General features: G+C 42.2%; 2 protein-coding genes across 6 annotated transcripts in view; one reads left to right on the top strand and one right to left on the bottom strand.

Moving 5' to 3' along the window:
- Positions 1-10003, bottom strand: part of SDHC (succinate dehydrogenase complex subunit C) — a 43216-nt gene extending 33213 nt beyond the window's left edge. For 2 of the 5 annotated variants that reach the window (XM_079108700.1, XM_079108701.1), the window contains exons 1-2: positions 6997-7020; positions 1619-1675 (exon numbers count right to left, since the gene is read on the bottom strand). Coding sequence is in view for 1 of the 5 variants with exons in the window: in XM_079108702.1 (XP_078964828.1) it covers positions 1619-1675; positions 9898-9917 (77 nt within the window). In the remaining 4 variants the exon portion in view is untranslated. Of the gene's footprint in view, positions 1-1618; positions 1676-6996; positions 7021-9525; positions 9550-9816; positions 9841-9897 lie in introns of those variants that run through there. The other 3 variants (XM_079108702.1, XM_079108704.1, XM_079108703.1) reach the window with 3 other exon arrangements.
- Positions 10004-14157: 4154 nt separating this feature from the next.
- On the top strand, positions 14158-19538 carry MPZ (myelin protein zero). The gene is made up of 6 exons (XM_079132353.1): positions 14158-14289; positions 16926-17092; positions 17389-17602; positions 17828-17963; positions 18123-18183; positions 18314-19538. The coding sequence occupies exons 1-6, from the start codon at positions 14193-14195 to the stop codon at positions 18413-18415; spliced, it is 777 nt and encodes a 258-aa protein (XP_078988479.1). The 5' UTR covers positions 14158-14192; the 3' UTR covers positions 18416-19538.
- Positions 19539-20073: the final 535 nt, after the last annotated feature.

Below are 20073 nucleotides of genomic sequence, written 5' to 3'. Positions count from 1 at the left end.
TGGTGGTGCACTCCTGTAATCCAAGTGATTCAAGAGGGTGAGGCAGGAGGATTCCAAGTTCGAGGTCAGTCTCAGCACCTCAGCAACTTAGTGACATCCTGTCTCAAAATACAATCTCTACCACATGCACCTCAGCTAGAGCATTAATCTCCAGAATATACAAAGAACTCAAAAAACTTAACACCAAAAATACAAATAACCCAACCAATAAATGGGCTAAGGAACTGAATAGACACTTCACAGAAAAAGAAATATAATCAATCAATAAACATGAAAAAATGTTCAACATCTTTAGCAATTAGAGAAATGCTACTCTAAGATTTCATCTCACCCCAGTCAGAATGGCAATTATCAAGAATACAAGCAACAATAAATGTTGGCAAGGATGTGGGGAAAAAGGTACACTCATACACTGCTAGTGGGAACACAAATTGGTGCAACCATTATGGAAAGCGGTATGAGATTCCTCAGAAAACTTGGAATGGAACCTCCATTTGATCCAAGCTATCCCACTTCTCGGTTTATACCTGAAGGACTTAAAATCAGCATATTACGGTTATGCAGTCGCATCAATGTTTATAGCAGTTCAATTCACAATAGCTAAACTATGGAACCAACCTTGATGCTCTTTAATAGATGAATGGACTAAAAAAATGTGACATATATACATACATAAATACAATGGAATATTACCCAGCCTTAAAGAATGAAATTATGGCATTTGCTGGTAAATGGATGGAGCTGGAAAATATCATGATAAGCAAAATAAGACAGTCCCAAAAAACTAAAAGCCAAATGTTTTCTCTGATATGCAGATACTAATTTACAATGGGGGAACCTAGGGAAGAACAGTTACTTTAGATTAGGTAGAGGTGAGTAAAGGGAAGGAAGGGGATATGGGGGTAGGAAGAACAGTAGAATGAATCAAACGTTATTACCCTATATACATATATAACTATACAAGTGGTTGGATTCTACATCATGTATAACCAGAAGAATGAGAAATTATAGTCCATTATATATGATGTATGAAAGTACATTCTACTGTCATATATAGCTAATTAAAACAAATTAAAAGGAAAAAGTGTTGGGGATGTGGCTCAGTGGTAAAGTGTCTCTGGTTCAATCCCCAGTACCAAAAAAAAAAAAAAGAGAGAGACAATAAAGCTAAAAGTGAGAAAAATTAAGAACAATCAAAGAAATATCCTTCCCAGATAGAAAAATAGTGGAGACTAGGGATGTAGCTCAGTGGTAGATGGCTTGCCTAGCAAGCTCTAGATTCCTAGTATTGAAATAAGAAATCAGGAACATGGTGACAATTACTAAATTTTCAGGCAACTATCTACAACTGCCTGCTTTTGTACATATTGCCCAAATTTAAATCATCAACTGCTTTCCCCTTAGAGAAAATAGTTAAAAAGTAATAATGTCAGCAGGGTACAGTGGCATAGGCTTATAATCCCAGCACTCAGGAGACTGAGGCAGGAGGATCATAATTGAGTCCACCCTCATCAACTTAGGAAGAGCCTGTCTCAAAATTAAAAAAAGTATCGCAAGAAAGAAAATAATAATGATGATGATGATGATGATGATGATCTCCACAGACTTAGAAACTTACTTTCTGATGTAGAGCTGAGGACTAAGGTGAGCTCGGAGGCAATGACGGCCAACATGTCTGCAAGATAAGAGAATCAAGAATCAATACATATTTAAAGGTCAACTTTAGTATATTAACATCTCTAGTTTTATACTATATTAGACTTGGGGGCAGAGGGCTAGATTAAAAATAAGATGAAGTCTGAGGATGTAGCTCAGCAGTACAGCACATTTAGCATGCACAGGACATTATCAGTGTCCCTTTTTTCTAGGTGAAAAACTACAAATTCTAAGTAACTTGCGAACGATCATAAATATTACTTACAAATGCAAAATAAAATTTAACTGAAACAACATATAAGGTAAAAGAATAATGAGAGTTGGACCAGGCATGTTGGTGCACACCTGTAATCCCAGTGACTTAAGAGGCTGAGATAGGAGGATCCCCAGTTCCAGGGCAGCCTCAGCAGCTTATCGGGACTGTCTCAAAATGAGAAATAAAAAAGGCCAGGGATGTGGTTCACTGATAAGAGTGCCTCTGGGTTTAATTCCCAATAATGCAAAAAGTAACAACAGAGTTGGTAATATTCAACAAAAATATAAAAAGTGATTTTTTAAAGCTCAGTCTCACAGGAGGCAACACTTAAAAAAGAAAGGGGTTGAAAACATACAGGACAGTACAAAACAAAACAGTCAGCCACGGGCAACAGCAAACACACACTTTAGCTATAGCAGAGATCTGCGGCAAATGGATGAATTAAAATTTGAAGAAGGGATTCGTAGAGCGAGGGTCCTCATAGTAAGCTAGGTCATTTCAGGAATTACTACAAAGTTCCAGACAATCTGGATGAATTTCAAGTCAAAAAGTCATTAAAAAAAAAAAAAAAATCTCATATAATAGTGCAAAAAATATGGGAACACAAAAATAAAATTTTATCACTATCATGAAAAAGTAAAATTTTACAACTCCCACTTTTAAAAAGGGCATGCAAATTCCCTACCTAAAAGCTGCTATTTTTGAAATGTGTATTTTAGTGCCAACTCCTTTTTAAGTAAAAAACTAACATGTGACCAGACCTTTTATCTAAGGAGAATCTAAATGACCCAAAGTTTACAAAGCATTATAAAAAACACAAAACCATTATACACTTTAGTCACGTCAGGTCATTACGTCAAATCTGTAAAAAGCATTTAAGAAAATGATTACAATGAAGAAGTTCTGGAAGAAAAAATTTAAAATATGTTGTTCTTCAAAAGTTTATTGTGTGCGGGGTTTGGTGGCACAAGCTTGTAATCTCAGCAATCTGGGACGCTAAGCAGGAGGATTGCAAGTTCGAGGTCAGGTTCAGCAACTCAGTGAGGCCATAAGCAAATTAGCAAGACCCTGTCTCAAATTTTAAAAAAAATTTTAAAAGCAGGGGCTGGGTATGTAGTTCAATGGTTAAGTACCCCTAGTTCAATTCCCAGTACTCCCCTCTCCCCCTCAAAAGGGAAAGAAGTTTATTGTGCATCTATTACATGCAAGGTACTATGGGGATACAAATCTCATTAAGATCCAACTGTGTAATAGAGTTCATGATGTCCCTCATAATGTTTGTGGACACTAGATCCACAAACATTTCAAAGTCTATGCTTTATAACAGTACACTTGAAGGGCCCACTACTTGAAGGGAAAAATCCAACCAACACTTCCTTCTTTGGATCTTCCCTCTTCCCAGCTTTGGAGGCAAGAGGTGAATACAGACATTGTGTACCCAAGGCTCCCAGAAAGAAGTGGGAACAAATCTCTTTAAATCAACTGAATTGTCTCTGAAGTTGCAGGGCACGCATTCCTCACACCAGGCTAGGCCCAGTCAGCCAGCTGCCCAGTAAGAGTTTGCAGATGTGGGTTGGAATCTATGGCGTGCTCTGTCCAGTGCTATTGTTTCCCAGACAAATACCAATGTAAGATTTCCACAAGGCCCTTATAGAACTGAGTTGCACAAACTCTATAACCTTATTTAAAATATGATAAAAGTAGATAACTACCCTTGTGTTTCATGTGAAACCAGGAACTTTGAGAAAAGACTTTCTTTCTCCACACATGAATGATGCTTAATATATTAGAGCTAGAAAGTAACAATACTTCATCTTATCTTTAATTTTGATACTGGGGATTGAACAGCTTTTCCATTGACCTAATTCCCCAGTCCTTTTATTTTTCATTTTGAGACAGGGTCTTGCTAAGTTGCTGAGGGTCTCACTACATTGCTGAGACTGGTCTTGAATTTTCAATCCTCCTGCCTCAGCTTCCCCAGTCACTGGGATTACAGGCATCAAAACATTTTTGAAACTCTTCTCTGGATTGGGGTAGACACAGTACTAGAGAATGAACATTGCAAAGTAAAAACACCAGTCTTAGATCTGTAACTTGAGTTGTGTAACTTAAGGGAGTCACTAAACTTCAGCCTTTTAATTTATAAAATGGAACTGATAATATCTACCTTATTGAATATTAGGGGGATTACATAAGAAAATGTAAAAAAGCCAGGTGCAGTGATGCATGCCTGTAATCCCAACAGCTTGGGAGACTGAGGCAGGAGGATTGCAAGTTCAAAGCCAGCCTCAGCAACTTAGCAAGACCCTGTCTTCAAAATAAAAATAGGAAGTGCTGGCCATATAGCTCGTCTCATAGAGTGCCTACCTCTCATGCTGGAGGCCCGGGTTCGAGTCCCCAGCCCTCTGGGATTGTGGAAATAACAAAATAAAAATAGGAGCTGAAAGAATAGCTCTTGTTGGAGAGCGCCCGCCTAGCATGCACAAGAGCTGTGGTTTGAATCCCCGGCTCCTCAGAGGAGAAAATAAAAAATAAAAAAATCCCCACCAAAAAAGAAAGATAAAGAAGAAAACATACAGGAAAGCATTCTCTGGACTACAATACATGACTTATATGTAAGAGATCAGTTCACTGCTCTCCCCAAGGTCTTTAGAAATCTTATAACATTCTCTTATAAGAAATCTCATAACCTTCACTGATGATAAAAATATTCACTTGCTGAAAATGGTTCTGACTTTGGGGAAAAAAAAGAAAGGTTATCAAAGCCAAGTCTATGTGATCAAACTGAAGATCATTTTTAGTTCAAAACAAGAAACAAGTGCAATATAATGAGTTTCTTTTATATGACCTCTAAACTTGATCTGGGGGCATTAAAAAGGTTTTATAAATGTCTGGGTATTTGCAACAATAAAATAGACACATATAATCTTGAATAACACGAGCAATTTATTTTTTTGGTACCAGTGATTGAACCTGGGCCACAAGCTATACCCCCAGTCCTGTTTTTACGTTGAGACAGGGTCTTGCTAAGTAGCTCAGGCTGGCCTCCCACTTGCAATCCTCCTGCCTTAGCCCAGCTTCGGGAATCTCTGGGATCATAGGTTGCATCACAGTGCCCTTGTGAGCCAAAGTCTACGAACAAAAGTTGTGGCTAGTGATTACTATCAGCTGACAAACTCCTAAGCCATAATATGTCATCTTTGCCTTCTCCTTTTCTGTCACCACCTATATATATGCATGGCATCATCCAATCCTACCATTACTATTTAGGAAATTTCATTCCAGTTCATTACTTTAGTCCATATCCTCTTTCTCACTAAAACTGTAACAGGACTCTCTAACAACAGTCTCTTCCCTATCATTCAATATCACCAGCATGAACATACTGAAAAATAAAGTTGATCTCATTATTATTATGCCCACTGTTTGAATTACTATATAAGAGCCAATGTGTGGGCAAACAAGATTCAATCCAACTCTCCAGACCTACACTCTCACAAATACTTCTGCCACACTGAACATTACATTATGCCCAGATAGAACAAGCTCTCTTATGACTACATGTCTTAGCCATGCTCTTCTAACTGGAACCCCTTACAGCCACTTAAAGTCATCCTTTAAAACCCAACCCCTAGATGGCAAGATCAAGTCACTTCTTCAGCCTTGCTTTATCTGCCACGCTCTCATACCACATGTTCACATTTTTATCATCATTTACTATGTTGTTTAATAATTCATCCACTTATCTCTCCTTCTAGACTATGAGCTCCACAAGGACAAGACTGCAATTCTTGACACCTATAGCACCTATAATAACTGAGAATAAAACCTCATTTTTTTCTTTTTTCCCTTGCGGATCAAACCCAGGAACTTGCACATGCAAGGCAAGCACTGTGCTACATTTATTGACCAGACATTTGACTCACAGTGACTGTGCTTAAGTGGCATAAACATTAGTAGATAGAAGTCCAGCTGTCTTTAGCTATCTATCTCCTTCTTGGCTTTGGTAAGTCATTCCTTGACTGAGTGTTAATGGAATTTGTGTCACTCAGCTGTGATCAGCCCTGGCTAGTCCCTGAACTATTTAGGGAATATACAAACTATAAAGCACTATTTGAAAGCTATGAAAAACAATATTCTGAATAACTAATCATTTTTCATTAGCCAATTATCAACATTTTTTAACTGGAGCTAGGTGTGGGAGCACACTCATATAATCCCAACAACTTGGAAGGCTGAGTGAGGCAGGAGGATCTCAAAATAAAAAAAAGGACAGAACCAGGCACAGTGTAATTCCAGCAATTCAGGAAGCTGAGGCAGGAGGAACCCAAGTTCAAGATCAACCTCAGCAACTTAGTGAAGCCCTAAGGTCTTAGCAAGGTCCCTAAGGAGTAGAGATTCTGTCTCAAACTAAAACATAAAAAGAGGACTGAGGATATGGCTCAGTGGTTAAGCGACCCTGAGTTCAATCTCTGGTATCAAAAAATAAAAAAGACTGGGGATGTAGCTCAGTAGTACAGTATCCCGAAAATTATTTAAGAGGGAGAAGGGGAGAGTTTAGGGAGATGGTGGTCAAAGGGTAGAAATAAATTACATACAAATAAGTTCTAGAGCTCTCTTGTAATCATGGTGATTTTCAATTTAAATTTAAAAAATGTATAAACTTGTGGCTCAGTGGCAGAGTGCTTGCCTAGCACGTGTGAGGCACTGGGTTTGATTCTCAGTACCACAATATTCATTTATAAAAATAAATGAATAAAATAAAGGTCTGTAAACATCTAAAAAAATTTAAAATAAAATAAAATAAAAATGTATAAACTTTAATTGATAAAAAATTGTACATATTAATGGAGTACTAAGGAATACCTTCATACATGTCTACATTGTTCACTGTTTAAAGTGGTGATTTATAGTTAATAACAATGTATCATACACTTGAAAATTGCAGCTGTGCGTGGTGACACATGCCTGTAATCCCAGCTACTTCAGAGGCTGAAGCAAGAGGATCACAAGTTCAAGACCAGCTTCAGCAAGTTACTGAGGCCGTTTCCAAACAAAAAATTTAAAAAGGGCTGGGGATGTACCTTAGTGGTAGAGTGCCTCCGAGTTCAATCCCTGGTACCAAAAAAAGAAAAGAAAGAAAAAGAGTTGCTTAGAGCCGGGTATGGTGGCACACGCCTGTAATCCCAGCAGCCCGGGAGGCTGAGGCAGGATGATCGTGAGTCAAAGCAAGCTTCAGCATCTTAGCGAGGCCCTAAGCAACTCAGTGAGACCTGTCTCTAAATAAAAATTTTAAAAGGACTGAAGATGTGGCTCAGTGTAAGGACCTCTGGGTTCAATCCCTGGTTACCCCCAACCCACCAAAAAAAACTGCTTAGATTTCAAGTATTCCCAACACACACACACACACACACACACACACACACACACAATAGTACATGGGTAATGCATACGTTGATTAGCAGTAGCTACATTTAGCACAAATAATGTATGCATATTTCAGAACATCAAATTGTACATCATAAATAAACACAATGTTTATTTACCAAGTGAAAATACACATTTTTCAAAATTTAGTATTTCTCCTAAAGTGGGCTCAAGTTATTAGTATTTTCAATTTACAAATGAAGAAGCTACAATCAAAGAACTAATGATCCTGAAAAATAAGTGAAATTAGTGACACCAGCAGTGGTAGAAAGAGTTCCTAGAATTTCTTAGAGGTATCTTCCTTTGAGGTTAAAATTAGCATATTATGAAGAGTATCAAATCCCTCTAGTGAAATGGTATCAGAGGGAAAAAAGTTTTTAATTCTCTATTTCTCCAGCCAAAAAAATAAGCCCTTGTGAGAAATAGAAGCTCTCTTCCCATGAGAGCTTAAGGTTACCACTAATGAAAAAGAAGTGTATTTCTTGGCATTGAATCCTAGTGCAGACAGGACAGCACTATACATTGTAAATGACACTGTCTGGATTCACTTAAATGAGTATGGTTACAGGGAATTACCTGCAGGACCCCCAGCAGACACCAAAATACATGGATGCCTAAATTCCTCCTGTAATGCAGTGTTTGCATGTACCTTATGTACATTCACCCAAACATGTTTTTTTTTAATACTTTGGTACTGGGGATTGAACCCAGGAGTGCTTTATCACTGAGTTACATCCCCAGCAATGCCCCACTTTTTGAGACAAGGTCTCACTAAGTTGCTGAGGTTGGCCTGGAACTTGTGATCCTTCTGCCTTAGCCTCCTGAGTCCCTGGGATTACAGGCATGAGCTAACATACCCAGCTACCTCTATATACTTTAATCATCTCTAGACTACTCAGAATGGCCAATGTAATGCAAATGCTGTGTGAAGTTGTTATATTATATTGTTTAAGAAATGACAAAGAAAAAAATCTATGTGCAGTCCAGATACAACAATCATAATTGAAGACTACACAGTAGGTAAACAGAAAGTAAAGCAATTAACTCTGAAACAGTAAGTGCTGGAGAGATTTAGGATCTATGAAATGGTGGGAGGCTACAAGAGGTATGCCAACACACCACTTCATTTATGTGGACTCAGCATAATGCTTGGCAGGCAGCAAATCCAAGTAAATTCTTGTAACTTTCTGGAATTTGTTTTTCAAGTATTTTTTTTAATATTCTTTTTAGTTGTAGGCGGGCAAAATACCTTTAATTAATTAATTTTTATGTGGTGCTGAGGATCAAACCCAGTGCGTCACACATGCTAGGCAAGTTCTCCACCACTGAGCTACAACCCCAGCCCATTTCTCAAGTATTTTTCATCAAAGGTTGGTTGAACCCATGGATACAGAACCCAAGGATAATAAGGGGTGACTGTGTAATGACCCTCAGTTTCTAATCACTAATCCCAAAGCTCCTCAAATGAACTGTTTGGAAAAATATGAGCATTTCAAACTAAATGTTAATTCCTCCAAAAGCTCCTAACATCTACCAAAATATGTTATGAGAAAAAAGACATGAAGAGAAAAGGCAACGAGAATATGAAGGATTAAGGTAACTGATCTCAACTCCCAAGAGGAATGATTTTGTCACAGAGAAAATCTAAACAAAGTCCCTCTATTTTTATTTTGCCTGACTGAAGTGGAAAGAGAAATGAGAAGACATTTGGGGAAATCGGGAACTGAAATCTCAACAGCATTTAAGCTAACTTTCCACAACAAACAGTTTCCAAAAATAGGCCTGGCACAAAATTATGCTGGGATTTGTACCAGGAATATCTACAGGCGCTAGTGGCTAAGGACTAGAAAGGCTTGGGAGTAGAAAATGAGACCTAGACAATGGAGAGTTCAAAATGGAAGAAAATCTAGGCTATTTCTCAGGACAGTGAGAAAAACTGGGATCACTGCCCTTTAACCCCAAGTAGAAAGATAGACTAAAAATGAACTCCCTGGGTTGCTGCGGAGGACTTCTCTAGTTATTGCTAATCGCCGGCCAGGTAGCGGTCCAGGCTTCTTGCATACTCTGCTAGGGGCTGTCAGGAACCTGGACAGAGTTGTCCATTGCCAGCAACTGCTGGTGTTTGCAGAAGTTAAAAGAAAAAGTAAAGTACACCAAGATCTCTCCCCGCGCCCGAAGCCCAATACCTAAATAAGATCTCGAAATTGTAGAACTCATGGTCAGCTGATGACCTCCAAGTTAGAGCAGTATCTTGGGGTCTCGGCTCTGGGTGCGGTCACGAGAGTAATCTGGGAGAGAAGTATTAAAGGTGGGGAAAGTAGAAAGGATGACAGCCACGCCACTCCTCGGTACGGCGTTAAATGACCTTAAAGCCCTACCGAGCTGCACCCAAGCGGCTGGGGGAGGGGGGTCTCTAGGATTCCAGAGCGATGGGACCACACCCACGGGCTATTTCCCAGCCCAGGCACAGGGCAAACCTCCGTCAGTCAAACGTTAGGGGTCAGTTCTGGTCTCCCAAAGGTCGCGGACACCGACTCCCAGCCCCACGCTAAAGTCACCTCAACAAAAGCGTAGCCATCTTGGGTTCCGGTCTGGACGGAAGTGACGCAGGCGGCGGGGCCTCTGAGAGGGGTGGCAAAGCCGGGAGGAGTCATCACGTGACGACCCCGAGCTCTTTAAAAGGTTCTGAGCCTTTGCTCTCGGCTTTACCCTTTTGGTTGCAGACCTTCGTTGATAACTTTGCTCGCCTCTCCCACTTCCCTTTGCTGTTTTCTAATGGTCTTTGCCAGAATTGCAGCAGAAACGCCACTGGGCTAGAAAATGCCACTCTCGTGCGTGTTCATATTCTATGCAGCAGAAATTCCACTGGGCTAGAAAATGCCACCCTCGTACGTGTTCATATTCTTTCTCCCTACCAATCAGCAAGAATTGCCCACATTCTTCACTGAGGACTTCCCAGTCTCAGTTTGACTCCACCTCCCTTCCAGGTCAGCCTAAAAATATTAGAGTTGGCTGGCTGAGGGAAAAAAGATACTTTGGGCTTCTTCTCATTCTAATATAATGTTTTGGTCAGATAGATACACAGGTTGAGACCCACTTAGGGGAGTATGAGTCCCACTTAGGGGTCCAGGAGAGAACCTTGCAGACCCCCTTTCCCAAGAATGGGGAGCCTCTAACCACCTAGATTAGCCCTCAAGATTCCTAGGCTTGAGCTGCCGCCAGAGCTAGGCGCCCATTAGCTGAAGACAACGGTCCCTTGTTCCTTGTTTCAGCGCTGTGTGGGCGACACCCACAATCCAAAGAACCTGGGATATGGGGGAGAAACTGCTTTGATTTATATATACTGTATATAAACCATTGAGGAACCCAAGCACAGTGATCAATTGCAGAGAACTCACGACTGAAGAGAGAAAAAAAGCAAGTGAGAAAGGTATAAAACAATGCAAAAGTACTTGGCCCTTTTGCAGGGAGAGGGGGACAAGGTGGAGTAGAGATCACAGTCCAGAGGAACTCCTGTTCTACAATAAAACGTGTTCATTTACATTAATATTCAGATCTCATATTTAGCACTCCCAAATTTTTCTCAGAATTTACATAGCACAAATTTATTTGTTTATGAATCAAATAAATGCTACTTTGCATTTCTATAATGGTAGACAAAAAAAATTAGCATAGATTTTTTAGGATTGGAAGGGACCCTAAAGACTCTAATCTAACCTTCTGTCAAGTGCTAAAATCACTTCTGAGGCATCCCTTGAAACTAATCTTCAGGACTGCTCCACCTCCTTCTGTGGTAGTAAACTGCTTAATGATTAAAAAGTTGTTCTAATGAAATACAGTGTTCTGCTATTGAACTTCCAGTCATTGATCCTCCTTTGACCTTCTGGAGCACCACATTAGCAAATAAAATGAATTCTTCTTGCACTTGGCAGGTTTGGGGCTTTTTTGTTTGTTTCTTGTTTATTTTTGGTATGGGGGGTTGAACCCAGGAGTATTTAACCATTGAGCCACATCCCCAACCCTTTTTATTTTTTATTTTGAAACAGGGTCTCGATAAATTCTTAGGTCCTCACTAAGTTGCTGAGGCTGGTTTTGAACCTTCAATTCTCCTGCCTCAGCCTTCCAAGTTGCTGGGATTACAGGCCTGTGCCATCAGGCAAGCTTCACTTAGCTTTTTAAATAACTTTCATTTAATATATATGTGATGTTCACTTTCTGCCATAGTCTATGAAAACTGCTATAAAGGATTCAAAGACACAGACATACTGTTCTCAAGAAATTTGTAACCTTAGCAGGATCCATGAAGAAGTACAACAATGAAAGTAGCAAAGTCAACAAAAGGGGTATACCTAAGAGTGGTGGGTGGATAAGGAGAAAGTGATTGTTTACAGCTGGGAGAGGTAAGAATTGCAACATCCTGTAATGTTTGTTGATGATGATTTTACCTGTGAAGTTTATAATGAAGTCTTTTATTTAAGGCTGGGGTTGTAGCTCAGTGGTAGAGTGCTTGCCTAGCACATGTGAGGCACTGGGTTCATTCCTCTGAAACCACATAAAAATAAATAAATAAAGGTACTATGTCCATCTACAACTAAAAATATTTTTAAAGGTCTTTTATTTATTTATTATTTATGTAGGAATTGGGGATTGAACCCAGGGGTGCTTTATTACTGAGCTACATCCCCAGTTCTTTTTATTCCTAATTGTGAGACAGGATCCCCCTAAGTCACTGAGGCTGGCCTCAGACTTGCAATCCTCCAGCCTCAGCCTCCTGAGTCACCAAGATTACAGTCAAGCTCCATATTTAGAGTCCCATAACCCCAACTGTACTAATCACAAAGCCATCAGAACTGTGGACTGAGATGCCCAAGAAAGTACCAGAAGATTGGAACTTTACAGGGAAGAACCTGGGGTAGTCTCATAAGCAGGGAAAACTGCCTCCTTCCTCAACCTCTAGAACTGACAACTAATGGAAATGAATCACACCGAAATTCAGGCCAAACATTCCGTCAAGCCCCTTATCTTAAAGAGCTTATCTTAAAAGTAAGCAGGAAAAGACAGGTGGACATGGAGCATGCCTCTAATCCGAGCAACTGGGGAGGCTGAGGCAGGAAGATTGCCAGTTTGAAGTCAACCTCAGCAAATTAGTGAGGCTCTAGGTAACTTAGTGAGACCCTGTCTCAGAATAAAAAATAAAAAGGGCTGGGGATGTAGCTCAGTGGTAAAGCACACCCGGCTTCAATACCCAGTACAAAAAAACAAAACAAAACAAAACAAAAGCAGGATCTAGTTAATGCCTGAAATGAGAGAAAAGAAAGGGAAACAATCCAGGTAAGAGTATAGCAGTTTCAGTAAACAAGCAACACCACTTTAGATGATCCTAAAGAAAGAACAAAGGAGACAGAAATCAGATTTCTCTCTCAGATGTTTTTTGGTCAGAGTATTCTTAAATCTCTGTTCTGGTTCTGTAACATTCCCATTCCTATTCCTAACTCCACCCCAAAATCTTAAGGAGATACCTACGATGTACCAGACTGAATCCACCCTCTTTAGGCTGTCATTTAAGACTATCTACCAAAAGGCTTCAACTTTTCTGTTCAGACTTGTTTTCCCTTCATGTTCCCCAAAATCAAATCAAAGTGAATGACACAAGATCTTCCCTAAGTATTCCTAGTACTTCACAAACCTACCCAGCACACACACGTACATACATGCACACAAACACATTTTCTCACCTTTTTGTTCTTAATTTTGTTGTTCTATCTATCTGGTCACTTTCTCTGCTCTTTCCTTATTTTCAAAATTTTCCTTCAAGGTTGGTCCATATCTAAGATTGAATCTTAAAAGACCTGAGTGCCTCTGCCTCTGAACTTCCTTCATTAAATGCAGTTCATTTTTGTATTTAGTCTCTCACATAACTTAACCTTCTTAATGTTATAACTGTGTATGCACTCTGTTGTATTCCCAGATCTTTGTTTTTTACTAAAGCAATCATCATGATTTGTTGTAATTGGTTGTTGATGGGTTTATCTTCTGATCCTCCTCCCTCTTCCTCCAGACTAAATTTTAAACTTTGCAGGAGGGACTTAATTTTTATTCCTGTTTCTATTGCATTTCCATACTTTACATATAGCATGCAGTACAATTTTGTTGTCTTGCTCTAAATTGAAATGAACTTAAACTGCCGTATAAGTCACTGAAGGACTTCTTAAAAAAAGAGGGAAAGGTCTAGGATTTCCTCCCTTGAAATTTCTCAGTCAAGTTTCTGTCTGGGAAGAATCTCCAGGATGCAGGGAACTTGTGGGGAGGGAGGGTGATTCCCAAAGGACCTGGTCATCTCAAGAAATCTATAATGCAACCCACAGTAATCAAGATAACAAGAGATATCCTGTTTTCAGAGTTCTCTGGGGAAACCTTTCTTCTAGCTTCTAGGACTCTCAGGGGCCTACTGTCAGGCAAGGTGGCTAAGGAGAAATTACTTTTTATGGTCTTTGGATTTAGGTTTCTCTGCCTAACTATCCCTCAGAGAAGTGTGTCTGTATCCCTTTTTCTGTCCCTCTCCTTCACACACCCCCCAAAATTCCAGCCTGGTGAAGGGGAAGGCCAGGAGACACAAAGCGCTCTGTGTATGGGGTGGTATGTGTCCCTCCCATCCCTCCACCCAGAGTATACAATGCCCCTTCTGCTCCCTGCACCCTGGTCCCCCCCACCACCACCTCTCAACTGCACATGCCAGGCTGTAATTGGTTACTGACTCAGGACAGCCCCCTCATGCTGGGGCCCCAGGGGATTTTAAGAGGGTTCCAGGAACCCCCCGCTCAGTTCCTTGTCCCCCACTCTCTCTGCCCCACAGATGCTCCGGGCCCTAGCCCCTGCCCCAGCTATGGCTCTTGGGGCTCCCTCATCTAGTCCCAGCCCTATCCTGGCTGTGCTGCTCTTCTCTTCTTTGGGTAAGTGGAACCACCCCAGTCTGGGTGCCCTGTGACTCAGGTGGTCTCAGCATCCCCCCAATGCCTTTGTTGTAGTCCTTACTGCCAAGAACCAGTGAGCAAAAGCAGGAAGGTGGTATTTTATTCAGAGAAAAAATTATATATCATTTGGAGGGAGGAAGAAAAGATATTCTGTAAAGGGAGATGGTAAATGAAAGTTTGGAGAGTGGACCCAGGTTGGAAACCAGTAACATGCCCCCAGAGCCATGCTGTGAACCTGGTAGGAATTGTTGTTAGAGTGTGGGAAGGAGCAGGATCAAACACTGTATTCTAGTCCCCATTCATCCCCTAGTAGGGCAAGAGGTACCCAACCTTAGTTTTCCAGAAGAGAAAAGTCAGGGAGTGTAATCTAAGAAGGAAGCCCAAGATTTGTGGCCTTAGCTCCTTAGATTCTTTGTTTCTTGGTGCCTCACTTTCTCTCTGTGGCTCCTCATCTATTACATGAATGGATGGAATAGAAGGAAGGTTCTATGAGATCCCAGGATCTTGTCCCTCTAAATCTGTCTTCCTTCATTAGTTGGTCCATCCATTCCTTGCCCTCTGACAAATGTTGGATAAGTAAGAGAAGGTCAAAACAGAGGGAACTGAATGGATCCTTCCCTTCTCCAACTGCCCTGAATCCTAGTGCGATGGGTGAGCAGTAGGCAAACTTGGATGAGGATGAGGGAGAAGTAGCAGGGGAGGGAAATAGGTCAGAAAGTCCAAGGTTCTTTGCTGTGCTGTTCTTGAATCCTAAACCCAGAACCTAGACTCTCTGGGGCTATACTGGACTATTCTGAGTACCCTGAGAAAATGTTAAGGATAAGGAGTTGGAGAAGGAAATGGGAAGAGAGTATACAAGGGAGAAAAAGTTCAGTTCCAACATCTGTCCCACTCATAGAACCATTGAGCTGAACTGAGAAGGGCAATGGTTGACATGATAACAGAAGGAATAGAAGTTAGATCCAAAGAATAACCTCCCTTGTTACCTTGGGATTCCCAAGAAGGCTGTAAAAAGGAAGTCCCAGGAGGTGAGTAAATAATATTTATGCTGAGGTGGGAAATTCAGGATAATGGGGTGGGAGTGGGGTGGTTGAATCCCCCAATATTGGCCAGACAATGGGTCTTTGTTTGGTTACCTCCTCCTCCTCCCATAGAACAAAAGGTTCTACAGTTGCCCCCATCTAGGGCCAGCCCCCACACATAGTCTCCCTGGAATGGCCTTTCTTGTGTGGGTGAGGCTTGCGGTGGCACTAGGCCAAGCCGCCAAAGAGGAGTGAGAATGATTGAACCACAGAGGCTCACATGCAATGTCATTTTGAACTCTGAACTTGGGATCTTGCTCTGTATCCAACTTCCCCAGAAGAGTATGAATCCTTCCCTCCCTGACTCGCCAGTCAAAAGCAACTTGTATGGCAACCAGGGATTCAGTATGAGGACTGTCATGCTGTGAAAGACCTATATTCTCTAGTTATCTTCATTGTGGGGAGGGAGGCAATAAATTTGAGTGTGAAATACCATGCAGTTATTAAAAATAAGGTTGATATCAAGATGAGTGTGGTGGTGCATGTCTGCAATCCCAGCAACTTGGGAGGCTGAGGCAGGAGAACTGCAAGTTAGAGGCCAGCCTGGTCAACCTAGCAAAATCCTTTTTCAAAGTAAAAAATAAAAAGGGCTAGGGATGTAGCTCAGTGGTAGAGCACCCTAGGGTTCAATTCCAAGTACCACAAAGACAGAGGGGGGGAGGGGGGAGGAGAGAGAGAGAGAGAGAGAAGAGAGAGAGAATGTTATACAATGTATATAAAAAAGCTCCACCAAGAAAATTATCCATTTCTTATAAGTACACATATATCTTGAGTTTATTAAGTTTCATACATAAGAAAAGCATTCACATTAAATTGATAACAGTTGTTCTGAGAGGGGACTACAAGAATTGGTGTGGGTGTCAAAAGAAACTAACTTTATTGCTTGGATAGTTTATAAGAAGAATGCAATATGTATTACTTGTATAATTTATAAAAACTTTAAAACTTTGCATCTAAGCTTAAGAGTTGGCTACAGGGCTGGGGATATAGCTCAGTTGGTAAAGTGCTTGCCTTGCAAGCATAGGGCCCTGGGTTCAATTCCCCAGCACCGCAAAAACAAGGAAAAAAAAAAAAAAGAGTTGGCTACTACCAGGCATAGTGGTGCACCCCTGTAATTCCAGCGACTCAGGAGGCTGAGGTGTGAGGATTGCAAGTTTCAGGTCAGCCCCAGGAACTTAGTGAGATCTTGTCTCAAAAAATTAATTAATTAAAAAAACCAGGATGTAGCTAGGTGTTAAAGCACCCCTAGGTCAGTACAGAGAGGGGGAGAAAGACTGTCTCAAAGGGAAAATGAGACTCATCTTCTGGAAGTCCTCAAGAAGATCGTTACTGCTGATTTCATTTCCTCTACAGTCATACTAAGAACTTGAACAGACATAATATTTACACTCATCAATTCAGTTAGTCCAGAGAGATTTAGGCCTCAAAATTTTTTTGTTTCTTTGACTCATTCCTTGATTGCACATTGATCTCACATCCTCCATATCTTTTACTGTGTCACATGTGTTTCTGATTTCTCCTCTGTGCTTGCAGTGCTGTCCCCTGTCCAGGCCATTGTGGTTTACACGGACAGGGAGGTCTATGGTGCTGTGGGTTCCCGGGTGACCCTGCACTGCTCCTTCTGGTCCAGTGAGTGGGTCTCAGATGACATCTCTTTCACTTGGCGCTACCAGCCTGAAGGGGGCCGAGATGCCATTTCGGTGAGTGCCTGGGGGTGGGGGCGGTCCTAGGGGTTGGATAATAGAAAGGGTGCCTCAAAAAATCAACAGAAAAGAGAACTTGGGCTAAGGAAGGGGAAATCCTATTTTAGCCATAACTCCAACTTTGGCCAGTAAGTGGCATTTTTGTCACCCTGACTAGGACCTGTCTGCATTGTCTTTCCTCCCACAGCACTACACTTTCCAGGCCAGCATCCCTCACCCTACCGCTGGAGCCAAGCTTTGAGAGCTTTGTTCTCATTAGGGTCCTCTTACATGCTTCCCCTCATTCCTCATAGATCTTCCACTATGCCAAGGGACAACCCTACATCGATGAAGTGGGGACCTTCAAAGAGCGCATCCAGTGGGTAGGGGACCCTCGCTGGAAGGATGGCTCCATTGTCATACACAATCTTGACTACAGCGACAACGGCACTTTCACTTGTGATGTCAAAAACCCACCGGACATAGTGGGCAAGACTTCTCAGGTCACACTCTATGTCTTTGAAAAAGGTGCGAGGGAGTATGAGAGGCAGTTCTAGAGGGCATGGGGAGGATTGATAGATTGGGGAAAGAGACAAAAAAGCCCTGCCCGATGATGTTTAGGCTCTGGGAGGGAGGGCAGGAGGCAGCCTTGGTTAGGAGTCCTATATTCCTAACGGCTGGGAATAAATGTGGGGCGAGGCACCCGAGATAGAAGTCGCGTTTAATTTCCCAACTTCTCCCGTCTCTTCCTAGTGCCGACTAGATACGGAGTAGTGCTAGGAGCGGTGATTGGTGGCGTCCTCGGGGTGGTGCTGTTGCTGCTGCTGCTTTTCTACCTGGTTCGGTACTGTTGGCTACGCAGACAGGCGGCCCTGCAGAGGAGGCTCAGGTAAGGGGCGGAGCCCGACTCCTCACCCTTAACCCACTATTCCCCATCTGGGGGGAGACCACTTCAGTGGGTAGGAGCGCCAAAAGAAAGAGGAAGCTGCGACCCGCTCTGCAAAGGTTTTTGGCGTGGCCAAATCCACAGCAAGCCCTTTTCCTGCAGTGCCATGGAGAAGGGGAAATTGCACAAGCCTTCCAAGGACTCGTCCAAGCGCGGGCGGCAGGTTAGCGGGACTTGGAACCTGGACAAGCTGGGGAGGAGAAACCTGGGAGTTGGAGGGCAGCAGTGAGGGCGGGATGGGAACAGTCAAGTCCCACGGGACTTGTGACTGATGTGTACATCCCTTCTTCCAGACGCCAGTGCTGTATGCCATGCTGGACCACAGCCGAAGCACCAAAGCTGCCAGTGAAAAGAAGTCTAAAGGGCTGGGGGAGTCTCGCAAGGATAAGAAATAGCGGTTAGCGGGCCGGGCGGGGGATCGGGGGTCAGGGGCAGAGTCCTCTAAAGGTTCTCAGGTGGTGGTCATCGAGATGGAGCTACGAAAGGATGAGCAGAGCTCGGAGCTCCGACCTGCTGTCAAGTCCCCCAGCAGAACCAGCCTCAAGAACGCCCTCAAGAATATGATGGGCCTGGACTCGGACAAGTGAACACAACCCCCAGACCCTGCCAGAGCAGGGGGACCTAGGCTCCTCTTATCCCACGTCTAGGTGCTTTCCTCCCTTGCTCCCCAACCCTGCCCTGCCCTCACCTATCTTTGAGATGTAAGTTTCATTCTAAAATTCATTCCAAACACTTGTATTTTCCCCCATTCGCACCCTCTCACTTTCTGGGAGCCCAGGGGTTAATCCTACCCCTCACCTGCCCCAAGGGCTGTGTGTTTGGTGCCTGTCCCTCAGGCACCGAGAATAAATGGACCTTGATAGCCCCTGCCTCAACTCCAGGTCACCTGTTCTTCTATCCCTTGTACTCTAGCCTGATCCTTCTGGCTCTTTCCTTTCCTTCCCCCCCTCCCCTCCATCAAGTGACCCAGCTCCATTATCTGTCCTCCTGTTAACACTCAGATCACCCAGATCAGACTCTCCTTCAGGGTTTATTTAGGTTGTTGATTATTTTGTATTTTTTAATCCTTTCTTTGTTTGTTTGTTTACCTGTGCCCATGCTCTGCCCTTACCCCCATGACTGAGGACCAATGACGTCATGTGGCTTTTGCAGGTCCCCAACCCCATTAAAGAGAGGGGCCCCTGATCCTCAGACCTCAACTGCAGGATTGATACTCCCTGATCACTTTGGAGCACTGTTCTGGGACTCAAAAACTTGGAGTAGGAAAGAGAGAGGGGGGTGAGGGGAGGGAGAATGGATCCTTGAAGGTCAGGGGTGGAGGAGGGGGCAACTAAGCCTTAAGAAATGGCTTTAAACAATCAAACAGAAAACAGGAAAAAACAAATGGGAAGTAGGTGGAAAAGGAAGAGGCTGCTCTCCCAACCATAGGGAATTCTTAGGAATTTTCTACGTTCTGTATATTGCTTTTCAAAGCTCCAAATGTCCTTAAATGTTTAATAAACACTGACATTTCCAGAAGTTTCTGGCTCCATCTTGCATTTCCTCGTTCTCCGGAGAATAATCCCTGCCCCTTCTCTAGTCCCCAACATTCCGTGATTCCTCCTTGTCAACCGGTTAGTTGCTGAGTTTGGTCATGTGGTATGGGCTTATTTATATATATAGTGGGAAGAATTCTGAAAAAGTTCACAAGACATGTTGGGACATTGAACAAAGGCCCAACAGACTTGTACTATGTGCTAAGCTGTGTCAGGCTTTGTTTTTACATGAGTGAAAACACACTTAAACAAGATCTAAATTCTAGAACATCCCAACCACTCTCTGGCTGTGTGATCCAGGATTGTTGCCTAACTTTGGTAAGCTTGTTTATGCACTTGTCAACAACCAGGATATCTACCCTGCTTAATGCTCAAGGATGTTGTGGGAATCCATCCTGAATATGGAAGCCTTAGTAAATTATAAGTTGATATACAACTAAGATATAAAGGATGAATCCCTTAAAGATGTTTCTAGCTCTTGCTTAAAGAAGTACATTTCATAAACTAGCACAAATCTC

This window comes from Sciurus vulgaris, assembly GCF_902686455.1.
Source record: "Sciurus vulgaris genome assembly, chromosome: 1".
Taxonomy (NCBI): Eukaryota; Metazoa; Chordata; class Mammalia; order Rodentia; family Sciuridae; genus Sciurus; species Sciurus vulgaris.
Note: the sequence above shows the minus strand (reverse complement) of the source record. Positions and strands in the feature narration are given on the sequence as shown.